We start from the raw sequence: 20,283 nt of genomic DNA, 5'->3' as shown, positions 1-20,283 counted from the left end.
TGGTGAGGCAGTGTACAGGTGTATGGTGAGGCAGTGTACAGGTGTATGGTGAGGCAGTGTACAGGTGTATGGTGAGGCAGTGTACAGGTGTATGGTGAGGCAGTGTACAGGTGTATGGTGAGGCAGTGTACAGGTGTATGGTGAGGCAGTGTACAGGTGTATGGTGAGGCAGGGCACAGGTGTATGGTGAGGCAGGGCACAGGTGTATGGTGAGGCAGTGTACAGGTGTATGGTGAGGCAGGGCACAGGTGTATGGTGAGGCAGGGCACAGGTGTATGGTGAAGCAGTGTACAGGTGTATGGTGAGGCAGTGTACAGGTGTATGGTGAGGCAGGGCACAGGTGTATGGTGAGGCAGGGCACAGGTGTATGGTGAGGCAGGGCACAGGTGTATGGTGAGGCAGTGTACAGGTGTATGGTGAGGCAGGGCACAGGTGTATGGTAAGGCAGTGTACAGGTGTATGGTGAAGCAGTGTACAGGTGTATGGTGAAGCAGTGTACAGGTGTATGGTGAGGCAGTGTACAGGTGTATGGTGAAGCAGTGTACAGTTGTATGGTGAGGCTGTGTACAGGTGTATGGTGAGGCAGTGTACAGGTGTATGGTGAGGCAGTGTACAGGTGTATGGTGAGGCAGTGTACAGGTGTATGGTGAGGCAGTGTACAGGTGTATGGTGAGGCAGTGTACAGGTGTATGGTGAGGCAGTGTACAGGTGTATGGTGAGGCAGTGTACAGGTGTATGGTGAGGCAGTGTACAGGTGTATGGTGAGGCAGTGTACAGGTGTATGGTGAGGCACACGTACACACATGTAAAGGGCATTGTGTGTGCTTTATGCTGAGGGTCCGCAGTTTTTCTCTGCTCAGCAGTGGGGGGCAGAGACGGGGGAGGGGTCGGGGTATAATGGCTCCATAGAATAATCCAGCGGGTGGCTGCTGAGTCAGGGGAAGCTCCTGAACTGTGGAGCAGCCGAGCTTTATACACCGCAGCCTGGAGCATGGTGGCTTCCCGGCATATAACCGCAGGCAGGAGACCCGGCTGGTGTTCAGATGCAGAGTGGAGTGCCGCCCAATGAGGAGCCCAGGTACCCCCTCCCCCCCAACACGTGGTCTGTGCTTATGTGTCACCGTCACAGCATGCTGGGAGTTGTAGTTTCACAACAGCTTTACAGCAACCTCCTGTAATATTCAGCCACTTAGGGGGCAACAGATTGGAACAGTGTCCACCATTGTACCATGAGAGAAGTAGGTGCCTCCCTGGAAGGAGCATTCAGGCCTCTGCTGAGGAACCTCGGGCGGCCGATATTACATGGATGGCCGATGCTGCTGAAATCACCAGGTTCACCAAACTTTCCAACATTGTGGATGGTGACTTCGACGTGGGGCCGCCTGAGTGACGTGGGGCCCGCCTGAGTGACGTGGGGCCCGCCTGAGTGACGTGGGGCCCGCCTGAGTGACGTGGGGCTACCTGACTAAAGATAGTAGATGCTGAGAGACATGGGACTGACTGCTACATAGAACTTGCTGAGTAAGAGTAAGACAAAGGACTTACTAGGTTACATGGGACTGCCTTGGTTGTATAGGTCTTCCTAAGTAACATGGGACTGCCTTGGTTGTATAGGTCTTCCTAAGTAACATGGGACTGCCTTGGTTACATAGGACTTTCAGGGTGACAAGGGACTGCCTTGGTTGCATAGGTCTTCCTAAGTGACATGGGACTGCCTTGGTTACATAGGTCTTCCTAAGTGACATGGGACTGCCTTGGTTACATAGGTCTTCCTAAGTGACATGGGACTGCCTTGGTTACATAGGTCTTCCTAAGTGACATGGGACTGCCTTGGTTACATAGGTCTTCCTAAGTGACATGGGACTGCCTTGGTTGCATAGGTCTTCCTAAGTGACATGGGACTGCCTTGGTTGCATAGGTCTTCCTAAGTGAAATGGGACCGCCTCGGTTAAATAGGACTTACTAAGTGGCATGAGACTGCCTCAATTACATAGGACTTCCTAAGTGAAATGGGACTGCCTCGGTTACATAGGACTTTCAGAATGACATGGGACTGTCAAAGGGTTCAGGTAAGTCCAGGATGTAGTGTACTATCCTAGTTTGGCAGTGAGCGATCTTGCTGTGGTTTTGGATTTGTCCCATTTGATTGGGATAATTTACATTCGGACCCTCCAACGTGTTTCAGCACAGAATGAGCCTGAATAAGTGACCTGCTGGGTGAGTGTGAACTGCGGCCTGGATCCCCTCTGAAAACAATGGCACCCAGCGGGATAACGGACCATTTCATTGTTTTGTACAGATCGTGTCTCCTCTGCAGTAGGAAACTCTCTGACATCATCAGTGACATGATCGGTGACCTCATCAGTGACATCATTAGTTACATCATCAGTGACATCATTAGTTACATCATCAGTGACATGATCGGTGACCTCATCAGTGGCATCATTAGTTACATCATTAGTGACATCATCGGTGACCTCATCAGTGACGTCTCAATCCCAGGCCAGATCTTTCATTTAATGGGTTATCCATAGTCTATAAGTTATCCCCATGCACAGGATTGGAGTGATTGGGGTCTGACTGCTGGGACCCCCACCCATCACAGTGGGAATGTAGCGGCGGTCTGACTGCCCCTCCTCTCCCTCTCTATAGGACTATCCTCATCAGACCCATAGGGAGTGAATGGATTGGCAGCGGGTAACCATGTGAGGGGGCAGTGGACCCCATGGGAGTAGTGACAGTCATACCTTGTTATTGGGGGAGGAATCTCCTGGACCAGGATCATCTACTGATGGGAATGCTGTATCCCTGGGGAGTTCCCCTAAGTGTGTATCACCTGTAAGCACCTGCTTAGATACATGCTGGTGACTTCACTTTATTCCTGCAGAGAAATCTTTCTTTTTCTTCCCCGGTTTGTGTCGTTTCCTGTAGATCTGGATGAACCTGTTATTTGTGCCGCTCAGTAATAGCAGAAAACAACCTGCGGCTCTGCACCCCCGCTCTATGTGTACAGGTGGGCAACCCTCAGTGGTACCAGGCATCTAGAAGGGCAACTAACACAATGGTGCAGTGGCTGGGCACTGCCATGGGGGCAGGGTGCTGGGCACTGCCATGGGGGCAGGGTGCTGGGCACTGCCATGGGGGCAGGGTGCTGGGCACTGCCATGGGGGCAGGGTGCTGGGCACTGCCATGGGGGCAGGGTGCTGGGCACTGCCATAGCTGCCTCTTGTGCTCTGTATGCAGTGCATTATATTCACCCCTGCAACGTACAATTTATAGCGTGTCTACAAGCCCAGCGGGGCTCATTATGATGGAGACTAAAACTTATACAAGAGTGGGGTAGGGGTTCCCCTGTATTCAGAATGCTGTTGAGCACTAGGCAATGCCCCGTTTGGGGTTATTGAATTTCGAGGGTCTGGGGGGCTGTGTGATTTGTATATGTTCACCAATATCCCCCCCGGTATGCTCACTAACATAGAATATGTTGATAAGGCTAATATAATGAGGCTGTTCCATGTTAGTGAGCTTATACAAATCACCCCCCCCCCCCCCCCCCCAGGCAGACTAGTTTAGCTCACCCAAGCCAGTGATAGCGAATACATGGCGGTGAGAACGCTTTCTAGGAGATCCTGTTTGTGCAGCAGAGGTGTCTTTATCCTGCTCTGCATAGACCCTCGAAATTCAATAATCCCAGACGGGGCATTGCCGAGCACTCAACAGCATTCTGAATACAGGGGAACCCCGACCCCACTCTTGTGTAAGTTTTAGTCTCCATCATAATGAGCCCCGCTGGGCTTGTAGACACGCTATAAATTGTACGTTGCAAGGGTGAATATAATGCACTGCATACAGAGCACAAGAGGCAGCTATACAAGTAAGTGTCTATTTGAATTGCACCTTGTTCACATTTAGGTTCTACAATTTTATAACTGTATAACAGAGGTTACATTTTAAGCCACTGGGGAAAATGGGATATATGAGCCAGTTCTCTAGAATTGATCTCACACACAGACACCAGCACACATGTATACAGACACCAGCACACATGTATACAGACACCAGCACACATGTATACAGACACCAGCACACATGTATACAGACACCAGCACACATGTATACAGACACCAGAACACATGTATACAGACATACAGACACCAGGGCACGATGAAGTTTGAACTTCTGCTACCTGGAGAAATCACCTGATATCACCTGCAGTCCTATGTAACACCACATAACACAGTGGTATCTCTGAGTACAGATAATGTAGTAGATTTCACCTGCAGTCCTATGTAACAGCACAGATAACACAGTGATATCCCTCTGAGTACAGATAATGTAGATGTCACCTGCAGTCCTATGTAACACCACAGATAACACAGTGATATCTCTGAGTACAGATAATGTAGTAGCTGTCACCTGCAGTCCTATGTAACACCACAGATAACACAGTGATATCTCTGAGTACAGATAATGCAGTAGCTGTCACCTGCAGTCCTATGTAACACCACAGATAACACAGTGATATCTCTGAGTACAGATAATGTAGTAGATATCACCTGCAGTCCTATGTAACACCACAAATAACACAGTGATATCTCTGAGTACAGATAATGTAGTAGCTGTCACCTGCAGTCCTATGTAACACCACAGATAACACAGTGATATCTCTGAGTACAGATAATGTAGTAGCTGTCACCTAGGGGCGCCCCTACTAAATGATGTTCTACAAAATAAGAAAACCGTCATACAGTGACTCACCGTTGATGTTTTCTTTGATCTGAGGCGTCACTTTCCCTTTTCCTCTCCATCCGGCCCAGACCTCCATGATGATTCCTTCCAGATACGTTTCATCCCCTTAGAACCTGCGAGACAAACGATTTAGGCTCCGCACATTTCTAGCAGCTTCCTTTCCTTTCTCCCCCTGTAGGCTCCCATAGTAACTGCACTGTGTGGGATGCCCCCTGTATGTAGGATCCCCTGCTGTGCCCCCTGTATGTAGGATCCCCTGCTGTGCCCCCTGTATGTAGGATTCCCTGCTGTGCCCCCATGAGCTAATAATGCCCCTAGAGGTGGCCCCATGAACTAATAATGCCCCCAGAGGTGCCCCCATGAACAAATAATGTCCCCAGAGGAGCCCCCATATACTAATAATGCCCCCAGAGGTGCACCCATATACTAATAATGCCCCCAGAGGTGCCCCCATGAACAAATAATGCCCCCAGAGGTGCCCCCATATACTAATAATGCCCCCAGAGGTGCCCCCATGAACTAATAATGCCCCCAGAGGTGCCCCCATATACTAATAATGCCCCCGGAGGTGCCCCCATGAACTAATAATGCCCCCAGAGGTGCCCCCATGAACTAATAATGCCCCCAGAGGTGCCCCCATGAACTAATAATGCCCCCAGAGGTGCCCCCATGAACTAATAATGCCCCCAGAGGTGCCCCCATGAACTAATAATGCCCCAAGAGGTGCCCCCATATACTAATAATGCCCGCAAAGGTGCCCCCATATACTAATAATGCCCCCAGAGGTGCCACCATGCACTAATAATGCCCCCAGAGGTGCCCCATATACTAATAATGTCCCCAGAGGTGCCCCCATACACTAATAATGCCCCCAGAGGTGCCCCCATACACTAATAATTCCCCCAGAGGTGCCCCATACACTAATAATGCCCTTAGAGGTGCCCCATACACTAATAATGCCCTTAGATGTGCCCCATACACTAATAATGCCCCCGGAGGTGCCCCCATATACTAATAATGCCCCCAGAGGTGCCCCATACACTAATAATGCCCCCAGAGGTGCCCCATACACTAATAATGCCCCCAGAGGTGCCCCCATATACTAATAATGCCCCAGAGGTGCACCCATTTACTAATAATGCCCCCAGAGGTGCCCCCATGAGCTAATAATGCCCCCAGAGGTGCCCCCATATACTAATAATGCCCCCAGAGGTGCCCCGATATACTAATAATCCCCCTGCTCTGCCCCTAAAAAAACAAACATCCTACTCACCTAATCCGCGCTGTGGCTGCAGGCAGCAGCTCTTCCTCCTCTTCGGGCTCCATCTTGCGAGCCGCAGGGACGGGACTTCCGGCAGGCGTGATGACGTCACATCATCACGCCTGCCGGAGAGGTCACGGCCCGGCCTCCCATAGGCTGCTGGTATGAAGTGCCGGCAGCCTATGGGAGGGAATACAGGAGGAGGACGCTGACAGGTCCTGCTCCTGTATTCTGATCGCTTTAATGTTCCGCCCGCTCAATGTGCTCACAGTGCGGGCGGAACATCGAAGCGATCAGTGCATCCCGAGAAGCTGCGCGGCCGCAGTTTCTCGGGATGCTCAAAAACAGGTGGCAAGGGGGGCGGCAGCCGGCGGGCCCCCCCCCCCATGTCTCTTAGGGTCCAGGCCCCATACGGCAGTACCACTTGTACTGCCCTATCGGCGGCCCTGCTCCCGGCTCTCGACCACAGATTCGCTTTCAACCTAGCCAGGGAAAGAGAGGTTTTAGTAGCGTTTTGGTCAGGCAGGATTACTACAGAACCCAAACGTCCTTTTCAGGGCTAAGATACAGCGAAAAAGTCATCTCTGAATCCAAAGCTTCTCAGTGCTAAGACATAGATGATATAACAGCAGCATCAGCAGGTGTATTCATTCCAGTACCCTGTGTGTACAAGTGACTTATAGTGTCCCTGTTTAACACCACTAAGGGCACGTTATACATACTGTTCCAGTAGCCCAGTAAAAGGCACGTGATACATATTGTTCCAGTAGCCCAGAAAAAGGCACATGATACATATTGTTCCAGTAACGTTCGTACAGCATTACGCGTGATACGCTCGAATAACATGATGCTCTATGGATGCACATTGGGATCATGTATGTAACACTGCGCAAGAAATACAAACTAAATGTGTGAACATTGCCATAAACATTCGTAAAGTGTTCGCAAATATTTTTCCTTCGCAGCTGCGGAGAGTGGCATTATACTGTGATTTTGGGGTGTTGGGTGCACCCAGGCATGCTCCCCCTGATGTCACAGTGTCATTCCGGAGGTGTTGGCATCGTTTAGGGAGGTTTCATAGGGGACTTGGTGACCTCCAAGTGGTCGAATTTTGATTTCCAATTGCCGCAATTTTTTTTTCCCATAGACTATAATGGGATCGAATATTCGTTCAAATAGTCGAATATCGGTGCCTATTCGATTCGAAATCTCGAAGTCGAATATTTCTCTACTTGCTCATCTCTAGTACTGTATATAGTGATGTATAGTATAGTATATAGAGATATTGGGGGAGATTTATCAAACTGGTGTAAAGTAGAGCTGGCTCAGTTGCCCCTAGCAACCAATCAGATTCCACCTTTCATTTTCCACAGAGTCTGTGAAGAATGAAAGGTGGAATTTGATTGGTTGCTAAGGGCAACTGGGCCAGCTCTACTTTACACCAGTTTGATAAATCTTCCCCATAATATGTATCACCACAGCGCAGTGACTAGTTGCACTAGGTGGATGTACTGTGTACAGGGGGGTCAGGGTCGGCCCTGTATACACATTGCAGCACACTCAGTCTCCTCAGATGTTGGATCTCAGCCTCGTCCTGTAAAATACCCAGCAAGCTCATTCCCCGGGTCACATGTAGCATCAGCCCCTCACCCCCCAGGATTGTGTGCTGGAGGGGGCTATGCAGAATACCCCATGTGTGAGCGGTGATGTGGATGGTGATCAGGATATACACTCACCGGCCACTTTATTAGGTACACCATGCTAGTAACGGGTTGGACCCCCTTTTGCCTTCAGAACTGCCTCAATTCTTGGTGGCATAGATACAACAAGGTGCTGGAAGCTTCCTCAGAGATTTTGGTCCATATTGACATGATGACATCACACAGTTGCCGCAGATTTGTCGGCTGCACATCCATGATGCCAATCTCCCGTTCCACCACATCCCAAAGATGCTCTATTGGATTGAGATCTGGTGACTGTGGAGGCCATTGGAGTACAGTGACCTCATTGTCATGTTCAAGAAACCAGTCTGAGATGATTCTAGCTTTATGACATGGCGGATTATCCTGCTGAAAGTCGCCATCAGATGTTGGGTACATTGTGGTCATAAAGGGATGGACATGGTCAGCAACAATACTCAGGTAGGCTGTGGCGTTGCAACCATGCTCAATTGGTACCAAGGGGCCCAAAGAGTGCCAAGAAAATATTCCCCACACCATGACACCACCACCACCAGCCTGAACCGTTGATACAAGGCAGGATGGATCCATGCTTTCATGTTGTTGACGCCAAATTCTGACCCTACCATCCGAATGTCGCAGCAGAAATCGAGATTCATCAGACCAGGCAACGTTTTTCCAATCTTCTACTGTCCAATTTCGATGAGCTTGTGCAAATTGTAGCCTCAGTTTCCTGTTCTTAGCTGAGCGGAGTGGCCCCCGGTGTGGTCTTCTGCTGCTGTAGCCCATCTGCCTCAAAGTTGGCCGTACTGTGCGTTCAGAGATGCTCTTCTGCCTACCTTGGCTGTAACGGTTGGCTATTTGAGTCACTGTTGCCTTTCTATCAGCTGGAACCAGTCTGCCCATTCTCCTCTGACCTCTGGCATCAACAAGGCATTTCCGCCCACAGAACGGCCGCTCACTGGATGTTTTTTCTTTTTCGGACCATTCTCTGTAAACCCTAGAGATGGTTGTGCGTGAAAATCCCAGTAGATCAGCAGTTTCTGAAATACTCAGACCAGCCCTTCTGGCACCAACAACCATGCCATGTTCAAAGGCCTCAAATCACCTTTCTTCCCCATACTGATGCTCGGTTTGAACTGCAGGAGATTGTCTTGACCATGTCTACATGCCTAAATGCACTGAGTTGCCGCCATGTGATTGGCTGATTAGAAATTAAGTGGTAACGTGCAGTTGGACAGGTGTACCTAATAAAGTGGCCGGTGAGTGTATATACTGCCTGTACAGAGGAAGCTAGGTATGAACAGTGATGTGGATGGTGATCAGGATCTATATACTGCCTGTAAAGAGGGAGCTACATGTGGACTGTGATGTGGATGGTGATCAGGATCTATATACTGCCTGTATAGAGGGAGCTAGGTATGGACAGTGATGTGGATGGTGATCAGGATCTATATACTGCCTGTATAGAGGGACCTACATACGGACAGTGATGTAAATGGTGATCAGGATCCATATACTGCCTGTATAGAGGGAGCTACATATGAACAGTGATATGGATGGTGATCAGGATCTATATCCTGCCTGTATAGAGTGAGCTACATATGGACAGTGATGTGGATGGTGATCAGGATCTATATACTGCCTGTATAGAGGGAGCTAGGTATGGACAGTGATGTGGATGGTGATCAGGATCTATATACTGCCTGTATAGAGGGACCTACATACGGACAGTGATGTAAATGGTGATCAGGATCCATATACTGCCTGTATAGAGGGAGCTACATATGAACAGTGATATGGATGGTGATCAGGATCTATATCCTGCCTGTATAGAGTGAGCTACATATGGACAGTGATGTGGATGGTGATCAGGATCTATATACTGCCTGTATAGAGGGAGCTACATGTGGACAGTGATGTGGATGGTGAATTATTACCTTGTTTTTTCTCTCTATAGAAAAAAGAAAAATGAATCCAAACAGAACTACCGCATCATCACCCCGGAATACCAGTACACAATGGATTATGGGAAGGTCGGCAAATGCATCATAATCAACAACAAAAACTTCCATCAGGAAACAGGTGATGGCGGTGCTATGTGTGTGCAGTACAGCCGGGGTCCGGGGGGATCTGAGGCAGGTGGTCTAAGGGAAATATATATACATGTGTATTGGTATGTGGGTTACAGAGAGGGAATGGATAGGCTGTATTCTCAGTGATGTCACCGCTGATCTCTAGTGATGGATAGGCTGTATTCTCAGTGATGTCACCGCTGATCTCTAGTGATGGATAGGCTGTATTCTCAGTGATGTCACCGCTGATCTCTAGTGATGGATAGGCTGTATTCTCAGTGATGTCACTGATCTCTAGTGATGGATAGGCTGTATTCTCAGTGATGTCACCGCTGATCTCTAGTGATGGATAGGCTGTATTCTCAGTGATGTCACTGATCTCTAGTGATGGATAGGCTGTATTCTCAGTTATGTCACTGCTGATCTCTAGTGATGGATAGGCTGTATTCTCAGTTATGTCACTGCTGATCTCTAGTGATGGATAGGCTGTATTCTCAGTGATGTCACTGCTGATCTCTAGTGATGGATAGGCTGTATTCTCAGTTATGTCACTGCTGATCTCTAGTGATGGATAGGCTGTATTCTCAGTGATGTCACCGCTGATCTCTAGTGATGGATAGGCTGTGTTCTCAGTGATGTCACTGATCTCTAGTGATGGATAGGCTGTATTCTCAGTTATGTCACTGCTGATCTCTAGTGATGGATAGGCTGTATTCTCAGTGATGTCACCGCTGATCTCTAGTGATGGATAGGCTGTATTCTCAGTGATGTCGCTGATCTCTAGTGATGGATAGGCTGTATTCTCAGTGATGTCACTGATCTCTAGTGATGGATAGGCTGTATTCTCAGTGATGTCACTGATCTCTAGTGATGGATAGGCTGTATTCTCAGTGATGTCACTGATCTCTAGTGATGGATAGGCTGTATTCTCAGTGATGTCGCTGATCTCTAGTGATGGATAGGCTGTATTCTCAGTGATGTCACCGCTGATCTCTAGTGATGGATAGGCTGTATTCTCAGTTATGTCACTGCTGATCTCTAGTGATGGATAGGCTGTATTCTCAGTGATGTCACTGATCTCTAGTGATGGATAGGCTGTATTCTCAGTGATGTCACTGATCTCTAGTGATGGATAGGCTGTATTCTCAGTGATGTCACTGATCTCTAGTGATGGATAGGCTGTATTCTCAGTGATGTCGCTGATCTCTAGTGATGGATAGGCTGTATTCTCAGTGATGTCACCGCTGATCTCTAGTGATGGATAGGCTGTATTCTCAGTTATGTCACTGCTGATCTCTAGTGATGGATAGGCTGTATTCTCAGTGATGTCACTGATCTCTAGTGATGGATAGGCTGTATTCTCAGTGATGTCGCTGATCTCTAGTGATGGATAGGCTGTATTCTCAGTGATGTCACCGCTGATCTCTAGTGATGGATAGGCTGTATTCTCAGTTATGTCACTGCTGATCTCTAGTGATGGATAGGCTGTATTCTCAGTGATGTCACTGCTCTCTAGTGATGGATAGGCTGTATTCTCAGTGATGTCACCGCTGATCTCTAGTGATGGATAGGCTGTATTCTCAGTGATGTCACCGCTGATCTCTAGTGATGGATAGGCTGTATTCTCAGTGATGTCACCGCTGATCTCTAGTGATGGATAGGCTGTATTCTCAGTGATGTCACCGCTGATCTCTAGTGATGGATAGGCTGTATTCTCAGTGATGTCACCGCTGATCTCTAGTGATGGATAGGCTGTATTCTCAGTGATGTCGCTGATCTCTAGTGATGGATAGGCTGTATTCTCAGTGATGTCACTGCTGATCTCTAGTGATGGATAGGCTGTATTCTCAGTGATGTCACCGCTGATCTCTAGTGATGGATAGGCTGTATTCTCAGTGATGTCACCGCTGATCTCTAGTGATGGATAGGCTGTATTCTCAGTGATGTCACTGATCTCTAGTGATGGATAGGCTGTATTCTCAGTGATGTCACTGCTCTCTAGTGATGGATAGGCTGTATTCTCAGTGATGTCACTGATCTCTAGTGATGGATAGGCTGTATTCTCAGTGATGTCACTGATCTCTAGTGATGGATAGGCTGTATTCTCAGCAATGTCACCGCTGATCTCTAGTGATGGATAGGCTGTATTCTCAGTGATGTCACTGATCTCTAGTGATGGATAGGCTGTATTCTCAGTGATGTCACTGATCTCTAGTGATGGATAGGCTGTATTCTCAGTGATGTCACTGATCTCTAGTGATGGATAGGCTGTATTCTCAGTGATGTCACTGATCTCTAGTGATGGATAGGCTGTATTCACAGTTATGTCAACAATACATCAGAGAGTTGTTTCTTTGTTATGTATTGATCTGCTCATCTCTATCATTGCTCAGGGATGTGCATACGTAATGGAACAGACAAAGATGCTGGGGATCTCCGACTTTGCTTCAAGAGCCTGGGATTCGATGTACAGGTTTATAATGACCAAAGCTGCAACGCAATGGAAAAATTGCTGCAGAACGGTGAGTAAGTATGGCGAGTGAGTGTGGTGAGGGAGTGTGGGAAGTAAGCATGGTGAGTATGATGAGTGTGTTTGGTGTGGTGAGGGAGTGTGGGGAGTAAGCACTGGGAGTATGGGAAGTACGCATGGTGAGTACGGATAGAGATTGTGGGAAGTACGCATGGTGAGTACAGATTGTGAGTGTGGAAAGTACGCATGGTATTGTCAGTGAGTGAGTGTGGAAAGTACACATGGTGAATATGGTGAGTATGTTTGGTTTGGTGTGGTAAATGAGTAGTGTGGGAAGTACACATGGTGAGAATGAATAGTGAGTGTGGGAAGTGCACGTGGTGATTATGTATAGTGAGTGTGGGAAGTGCACGTGGTGATTATGTATAGTGAGTGTGGGAAGTGCACGTGGTGATTATGTATAGTGAGTGTGGGAAGTGCACGTGGTGATTATGTATAGTGAGTGTGGGAAGTGCACGTGGTGATTATGGATAGTGAGTGTGGGAAGTGCACGTGGTGATTATGTATAGTGAGTGTGGGAAGTATGGATGGTGTGGTCAGTGAGTGAGTGTGAAAAGTACACATGGTGAGTATGATAAGTGACTGTGTTTGGTATGGTGAGTGAGTGTGGAAAGTACACATGGTAAATATGGAGAGTGTGTTTGGTTTGGTGAAGTACGCATGGTGAGTATGGATAGTGAGTGTGGGAAGTGTGCATGGTGACTATGGATAGTGAGTGTGGGAAGTGTGCATGGTGACTATGGATAGTGAGTGTGGGAAGTGTGCATGGTGACTATGGATAGTGAGTGTGGGAAGTGTGCATGGTGAGTATAGATAGTGAGTGTGGGAAGTGTGCATGGTGAGTATGGATAGTGAGTGTGGGAAGTGCGCATGGTGAGTATGGATAGTGAGTGTGGGAGGTGAGTATGGATAGTGAGTGTAGGAAATGCGCATGGTGAGTATGGATAGTAAGTGTGGGAAGTGCGCATGGTGAGTATGGATAGTGAGTGTGGGAAGTGCGCATGGTGAGTATGTATAGTGAGTGTGGGAAGTGCGCATGGTGAGTATGGATAGTGAGTGTGGGAAGTGCGCATGGTGAGTATGTATAGTGAGTGTGGTAAGTGCGCATGGTGAGTATGTATAGTGAGTGTGGGAAGTGCGCATGGTGAGTATGGATAGTGAGTGTGGGAAGTGCGCATGGTGAGTATGGATAGTGAGTGTGGGAAGTGCGCATGGTATGATCATTGAGTGAGTGTGGAAAGTGCACATGGTGAATATGGTGAGTGTGTTTTGGTGAGTGAGTAGTGTGGGAAGTGCGCATGGTGAGTGTGTTTGGTGCAGCGAGTGACACTCCGTAAATATTGCAGCTAGTCCTGTGCTGATGCGGGCCGCAGCCTGGTGGGGGTAGCAGTTATACCGCCCATACTGTATGTACAGACCCAGCTTTCCCAGGATAGGACGCCCTGTTGGCTGTCACCCAGCCTTCTCAGGATAGGACGCCCTGTTGGCTGTCACCCAGCCTTCTCAGGATAGGACGCCCTGTTGGCTGTCACCCAGCTTTCCCAGGTTAGGATGCCCTGTTGGCTGTCACACAGCTTTCCCAGGTTAGGGTGCCTTGTTGACTGTCACCTAGCTTTTTTCCCAGGATACGATGCCCTATTGGCTGTCACCCAGCTTTCCCAAGATAGGACACCCTGTTGACTGTCACTCAGCTTTCCCAGGATAGGACGCCCTGTTGGCTGTCACCCATCTTTCCCAGGATAGGACACCCTGTTGGCTGTCACCCATTTTTCCCAGGATAGGACACCCTTTGGCTGTCACCCAGCTTTCCCAGGATAGGACACCCTTTGGCTGTCACCCAGCTTTCCCAGGATAGGAAGCCCTGTTGGCTGTCACCCAGCTTTCCCAGGATAGGAAGCCCTGTTGGCTGTCACCCAGCTTTCCCAGGATAGGACACCCTTTGGCTGTCACCCAACTTTCCCAGGATAGGAAGCCCTGTTGGCTGTCACCCATCTTTCCCAGGATAGGACACCCTTTGGCTGTCACCCAGCTTTCCCAGGATAGGAAGCCCTGTTGGCTGTCACCCATCTTTCCCAGGATAGGACACCCTTTGGCTGTCACCCAGCTTTCCCAGGATAGGAAGCCCTGTTGGCTGTCACCCATCTTTCCCACACATGTGATAATCATTTTTCCTTCCCTCCTTAGTGGCACAGCAGAATCACAGTGACAGCGCCTGTTTTGCCTGCATCCTTCTGAGTCATGGAGAGGAAGGGCAGATCTACGGCACTGATGGGGCGATGGCAATAAAGTCTCTGACCACCCTCTTCCGAGGAGATAAATGTAAAAGTCTTGTCGGAAAGCCGAAACTTTTCTTCATACAGGTATGACCACAAAATCCAACCCCCTGGTGTATGGTTTATTCCCCCGCTGCTCTGATGCTCCTTCCACATCCTTTTCTTTGGCACTGTCCACCATTTATGCAGTTTCACCTCCTTGTGGGTGGTCTCACTTACTGGAAGGCGGTCTCACTTTTGCCTTGGGTCTTCGTAGGTAGTCTAACCTGTCCTCATGGGCGGTCTCGGCACCTCATGGGCGGTGTCCCCTCCTTGTGAGCAGTCTCAGCTCCTCGTGGGTGGTCTCAGCTCCTTGTGAGCAGTCTCAGCTCCTCGTGGACGGTCTCACACACCTGAGGAGCACAACCCTTGTTCACTGTGAGGACTGTCAGTACTGGATACATTGTGACAGATCAGAACTGTTGATGTAACCCTATATTAAGGTCCTAGAATCAGTAAGGAAACGCGGCGTCTTCTAGACGTTCCCGGAATTTATCCTTATACAGTGAATATGATTTATTGACATTAAAACCAGAAATCCCAGTCTGAAATTTTTTGGGACTTTACCAGAACCTGGAACAAAGGGGCCTCAGTGCCCGGTGACGCGTCCAAGGCTCCTGCATCTCCTGCTGGAAATCCTCTGTGCTGCATATAGTGGATGGGGGCAGTAATGTAGTGTGAGGGGGTAATTAATATTTACTCATTGATTGCTGTCTGGCCAGATGGAGCTGGATGTATCAGGCGATGCGTAACCCTTCGTTGGCCCCTTATTATGTGAAGAGATCTTACTGCCCCCGGCCATCTTATGCCATTGTGCACGGCGGAGACAAGTTACGTAAACATGAGGGGACTTTCTGTGATGTCAGCCATATTGGTGGACGTTATCCAGCTGGCGCAGGCAGTCAGGACGGGTTTGGCAGACATTACCGGCACCGGTGTGTTACATTGTTATCCACAGAAACCTCTGCTAGGATCTCTGTCTAGAATCAGGTTACCCTAATGCACCACCCTGGAGACCACACAGCTCTCCCTGTGATCATAGAGATGAGAGCAGGGAGGGGATAGAGAGGACTGTGCAGCTGTAACTGTATGGCCACACAGCTCTCCCTGTAATCATAGAGATGAGAGCAGGGAGGGGATAGAGAGGACTGTGCAGCTGTAACTGTATGGCCACACAGCTCTCCCTGTAATCATAGAGATGAGAGCAGGGAGGGGATAGAGAGGACTGTGCAGCTGTAACTGTATGGCCACACAGCTCTCCCTGTAATCATAGAGATGAGAGCAGGGAGGGGATAGAGAGGACTGTGCAGCTGTAACTGTATGGCCACACAGCTCTCCCTGTAATCATAGACATGAGAGCAGGGAGGGGATAGAGAGGACTGTGCAGCTGTAACTGTATGGCCACACAGCTCTCCCTGTAATCATAGAGATGAGAGCAGGGAGGGGATAGAGAGGACTGTGCAGCTGTAACTGTATGGCCACACAGCTCTCCCTGTAATCATAGAGATGAGAGCAGGGAGGGGATAGAGAGGACTGTGCAGCTGTAACTGTATGACCACACAGCTCTCTCTATGATCAGAGATGAGTGCAGGGAGGGGATAGAGAGGACTGTGCAGCTGTATCTGTATGACCACACAGCTCTCTGTATGATCATAGAGATGAGTGCAGGGAGGGGATAGAGAGGACTGTGCAGCTGTAATTGTATGACCACACAGTCCTCTCTATGATTATAGAAATGAGTTCTCTATCCCCTCCCTGCACTCTCTATGATCATAGAAAGAACTGTGTGGTCATACAGTTACAGGGAGTAGTAGTGATAGTGATTTATAGTTGGAGTAGTAGTCACACTGGAGTAGTAGTCACACTGGTTTATAGTGGGAGTAGTAGTGACGCTGGTGTATAGTGGGAGTAGTAGTGACGCTGGTGTACAGTGGGAGTAGTAGTGACGCTGGTGTATAGTGGGAGTAGTAGTGACGCTGGTGTATAGTGGGAGTAGTAGTGACGCTGGTGTACAGTGGGAGTAGTAGTGACGCTGGTGTATAGTGGGAGTAGTAGTCACACTGGTTTATAGTGGGAGTAGTAGTGACGCTGGTGTATAGTGGGAGTAGTAGTGACGCTGGTGTATAGTGGGAGTAGTAGTGATGCTGGTGTATAGTGGGAGTAGTAGCGACGCTAGTGTATAGTGGGAGTAGTAGTGACGCTGGTGTATAGTGGGAGTAGTAGTGATGCTGGTGTATAGTGGGAGTAGTAGCGACGCTAGTGTATAGTGGGAGTAGTAGTGACGCTGGTGTATAGTGGGAGTAGTAGCGACGCTAGTGTATAGTGGGAGTAGTAGTGATGTTGGTGTACAGTGGGAGTAGTAGTGACGCTGGTGTATAGTGGGAGTAGAAGTGACGCTGGGGTATAGAGGGAGTAGTAGTGATGTTGGTGTACAGTGGGAGTAGTAGTGATGCTGGTGTACAGTGGGAGTAGTAGTGATGCTGGTGTACAGTGGGAGTAGTAGTGATGCTGGTGTACTGTGGGAGTAGTAGTGATGCTGGTGTACAGTGGGAGTAGTAGTGATGTTGGTGTACAGTGGGAGTAGTAGTGACGCTGGTGTACAGTGGGAGTAGTAGTGACACTGGTGTACAGTGGGAGTAGTAGTGACGTTGGTGTACAGTGGGAGTAGTAGTGACGCTGGTGTATAGTGGGAGTAGTAGTGACGCTGGTGTACAGTGGGAGTAGTAGTGACGCTGGTGTACAGTGGGAGTAGTAGTGATGCTGGTGTACAGTGGGAGTAGTAGTGATGTTGGTGTACAGTGGGAGTAGTAGTGATGTTGGTGTACAGTGGGAGTAGTAGTGATGCTGGTGTACAGTGGGAGTAGTAGTGATGCTGGTGTACAGTGGGAGTAATAGTGACGTTGGTGTACAGTGGGAGTAGTAGTGACGCTGGTGTATAGTGGGAGTAGTAGTGACGCTGGTGTACAGTGGGAGTAGTAGTGACGCTGGTGTACAGTGGGAGTAGTAGTGACGTTGGTGTACAGTGGGAGTAGTAGTGACGCTGGTGTACAGTGGGAGTAGTAGTGATGCTGGTGTACAGTGGGAGTAGTAGTGACGCTGGTGTACAGTGGGAGTAGTAGGGATGCTGGTGTACAGTGGGAGTAGTAGTGACGTTGGTGTACAGTGGGAGTAGTAGTGACGCTGGTGTACAGTGGGAGTAGTAGTGACGCTGGTGTACAGTGGGAGTAGTAGGGATGCTGGTGTACAGTGGGAGTAGTAGTGACGTTGGTGTACAGTGGGAGTAGTAGTGATGCTGGTGTACAGTGGGAGTAGTAGTGATGCTGGTGTACAGTGGGAGTAGTAGTGACGCTAGTGTACAGTGGGAGTAGTAGTGACGTTGGTGTACAGTGGGAGTAGTAGTGACGCTGGTGTACAGTGGGAGTAGTAGTGACGCTGGTGTACAGTGGGAGTAGTAGTGATGCTGGTGTACAGTGGGAGTAGTAGTGACGCTAGTGTACAGTGGGAGTAGTAGTGATGCTGTTGTACAGTGGGAGTAGTAGTGATGCTGGTGTACAGTGGGAGTAGTAGTGACGCTAGTGTACAGTGGGAGTAGTAGTGATGCTGTTGTACAGTGGGAGTAGTAGTGATGCTGGTGTACAGTGGGAGTAGTAGTGACGCTGGTGTACAGTGGGAGTAATTAACAGAATCATTTAGAGCAAACACCTGGAGTCTTACAGAGCGATCCGTGTCTGTTCCAGGCCTGCCGGGGCTCCGATTTCGATGAGGGGATCCAGACCGACTCAGGACCCGCCAACGACACGCTGGAAACCGACGCCAATCCCAGATACAAGATCCCAGTGGAGGCCGATTTTCTTTTTGCCTATTCAACAGTACCAGGTATGGAGGAGCAGGGAAAGGAAGATACAACCTCTACAGGGGTGGGGGGATTCCCTATGTATCTGCAGAGTATATAATCCCTATGTATCTGCGTCGAAAATAATCCCTATGTATCTGCAAAGTATATAATCCCTATGTATCTGCAGAGTATATAATCCCTATGTATCTGCAGAGTATATAATCCCTATGTATCTGCAGAGTATATAATCCCTATGTATCTGCAGAGTATATAATCCCTATGTATCTGCAGAGTATATAATCCCTATGTATCTGCAAAGTTTATAATCCCTATGTATCTGCAGAGTATATAATCCCTATGTATCTGCAGAGTATATAATCCCTATGTATCTGCAGAGTATATAATCCCTACGTATCTGCAGAGTATATAATCCCTATGTATCTGCAGAGTATATAATCCCTACGTATCTGCAGAGTATATAATCCCTATGTATCTGCAGAGTATATAATCCCTATGTATCTGCAGAGTATATAATCCCTACGTATCTGCAGAGTATATAATCCCTATGTATCTGCAGAGTATATAATCCCTATGTATCTGCAGAGTATATAATCCCTACGTATCTGCAGAGTATATAATCCCTATGTATCTGCAGAGTATATAATCCCTATGTATCTGCAGAGTATATAATCCCTATGTATCTGCATGGAAGATAATCCCTATGTACCTGCAACGTTTATAATCCATATATATAGTTTGTACATAGGTAATCCTTACGTATGTACATGTAATGTAATCCCTATGTATCTGCATGGTATATAATCCCTATTTATAATCCACCCATGTCATATAATCCCCATGTCCACTCATGTCAGATATATCCCTGGTATATAAGCCCTCCTCCCCACATGTACCTACAGGTCTTTCTCTCCAGGCTTCCTCACCTGGGTCCTGACATTCTGCAGCAATCCGCCCTGTTTGAACTCCTCCTTATTCCCACATGACACGACCCTCCTTATTCTCACAGGACACACCCCTCCTTATGCTCAAAGGACACGCCCCTCCTTATTCCCACAGGGCACGCCCCTCCTTATTCCCACAGGACACGCCCTTCCTTATTCCCACAGGACACGCCCCTCCCTATTCCCACAGGACACGCCCTTCCTTATTCCCACAGGACACGCCCCTCCTTATTCTCACAGGACACACCCCTCCTTATGCTCAAAGGACACGCCCCTCCTTATTCCCACAGGGCACGCCCTTCCTTATTCCCACAGGACACGCCCTTCCTTATTCCCACAGGACACGCCCCTCCCTATTCCCACAGGACACGCCCTTCCTTATTCCCACAGGACACGCTCCACCTTATGCTCACAGGACACGCTCCACCTTATGCTCAAAGGACACGCCCCTCCTTATTCCCACAGGACACGCCCCTCCTTATTCCCACAGGACACACCCCTCCTTACACTCACAGGACACGCCTCTCCTTACGCTCACAGGACACGCTCCACCTTACGTTCACAGGACACGCCCCTCCTTATACTCGCAGGACACACTCCTCCTCTATGTCCCCGCCAGTTACTATTCTTGGAGGAATCCTGGTTGGATTTCCTGGTTCACCCAGGTGCTGTGCAGCATTCTCAATGAGCCTCCCCTGGGTCCTGACCTTCTGCAGCAATCTGCCCTGTGTAAACTCCTCCTTATACTCCCAGGACATGCTCCTCCTTACACTAACAGGACACGCTTCTCCTAATGCTCACAGGACACACTCCTCCTTATGCTCACAGGACACACTCCTCCTTATGCTCACAGGACACGCTCCTCCTTACACTCACAGGA

General features: G+C 48.8%; 2 protein-coding genes across 3 annotated transcripts in view; one reads left to right on the top strand and one right to left on the bottom strand.

Annotated features, from left to right (window-relative positions):
* Nucleotides 1–20,283, bottom strand: part of NRAP (nebulin related anchoring protein) — a 132,788-nt gene that overhangs the window by 95,344 nt on the left and 17,161 nt on the right. The gene's annotated exons all lie outside the window — the stretch shown is intronic.
* CASP7 (caspase 7) overlaps nucleotides 1–20,283 on the top strand; it is a 40,985-nt gene that overhangs the window by 19,655 nt on the left and 1,047 nt on the right. For both annotated transcript variants that reach the window (XM_069979762.1, XM_069979763.1), the window contains 4 exons: nucleotides 9,650–9,774; nucleotides 12,158–12,286; nucleotides 14,479–14,654; nucleotides 18,344–18,482. In XM_069979762.1, coding sequence (XP_069835863.1) covers nucleotides 9,650–9,774; nucleotides 12,158–12,286; nucleotides 14,479–14,654; nucleotides 18,344–18,482 — 569 coding nt within the window. The remainder of the gene's footprint in view (nucleotides 1–9,649; nucleotides 9,775–12,157; nucleotides 12,287–14,478; nucleotides 14,655–18,343; nucleotides 18,483–20,283) is intronic.

Source organism: Dendropsophus ebraccatus, chromosome 8 (assembly GCF_027789765.1).
Source record: "Dendropsophus ebraccatus isolate aDenEbr1 chromosome 8, aDenEbr1.pat, whole genome shotgun sequence".
Classification (NCBI taxonomy): Eukaryota; Metazoa; Chordata; class Amphibia; order Anura; family Hylidae; genus Dendropsophus; species Dendropsophus ebraccatus.
Note: the sequence above shows the minus strand (reverse complement) of the source record. Positions and strands in the feature narration are given on the sequence as shown.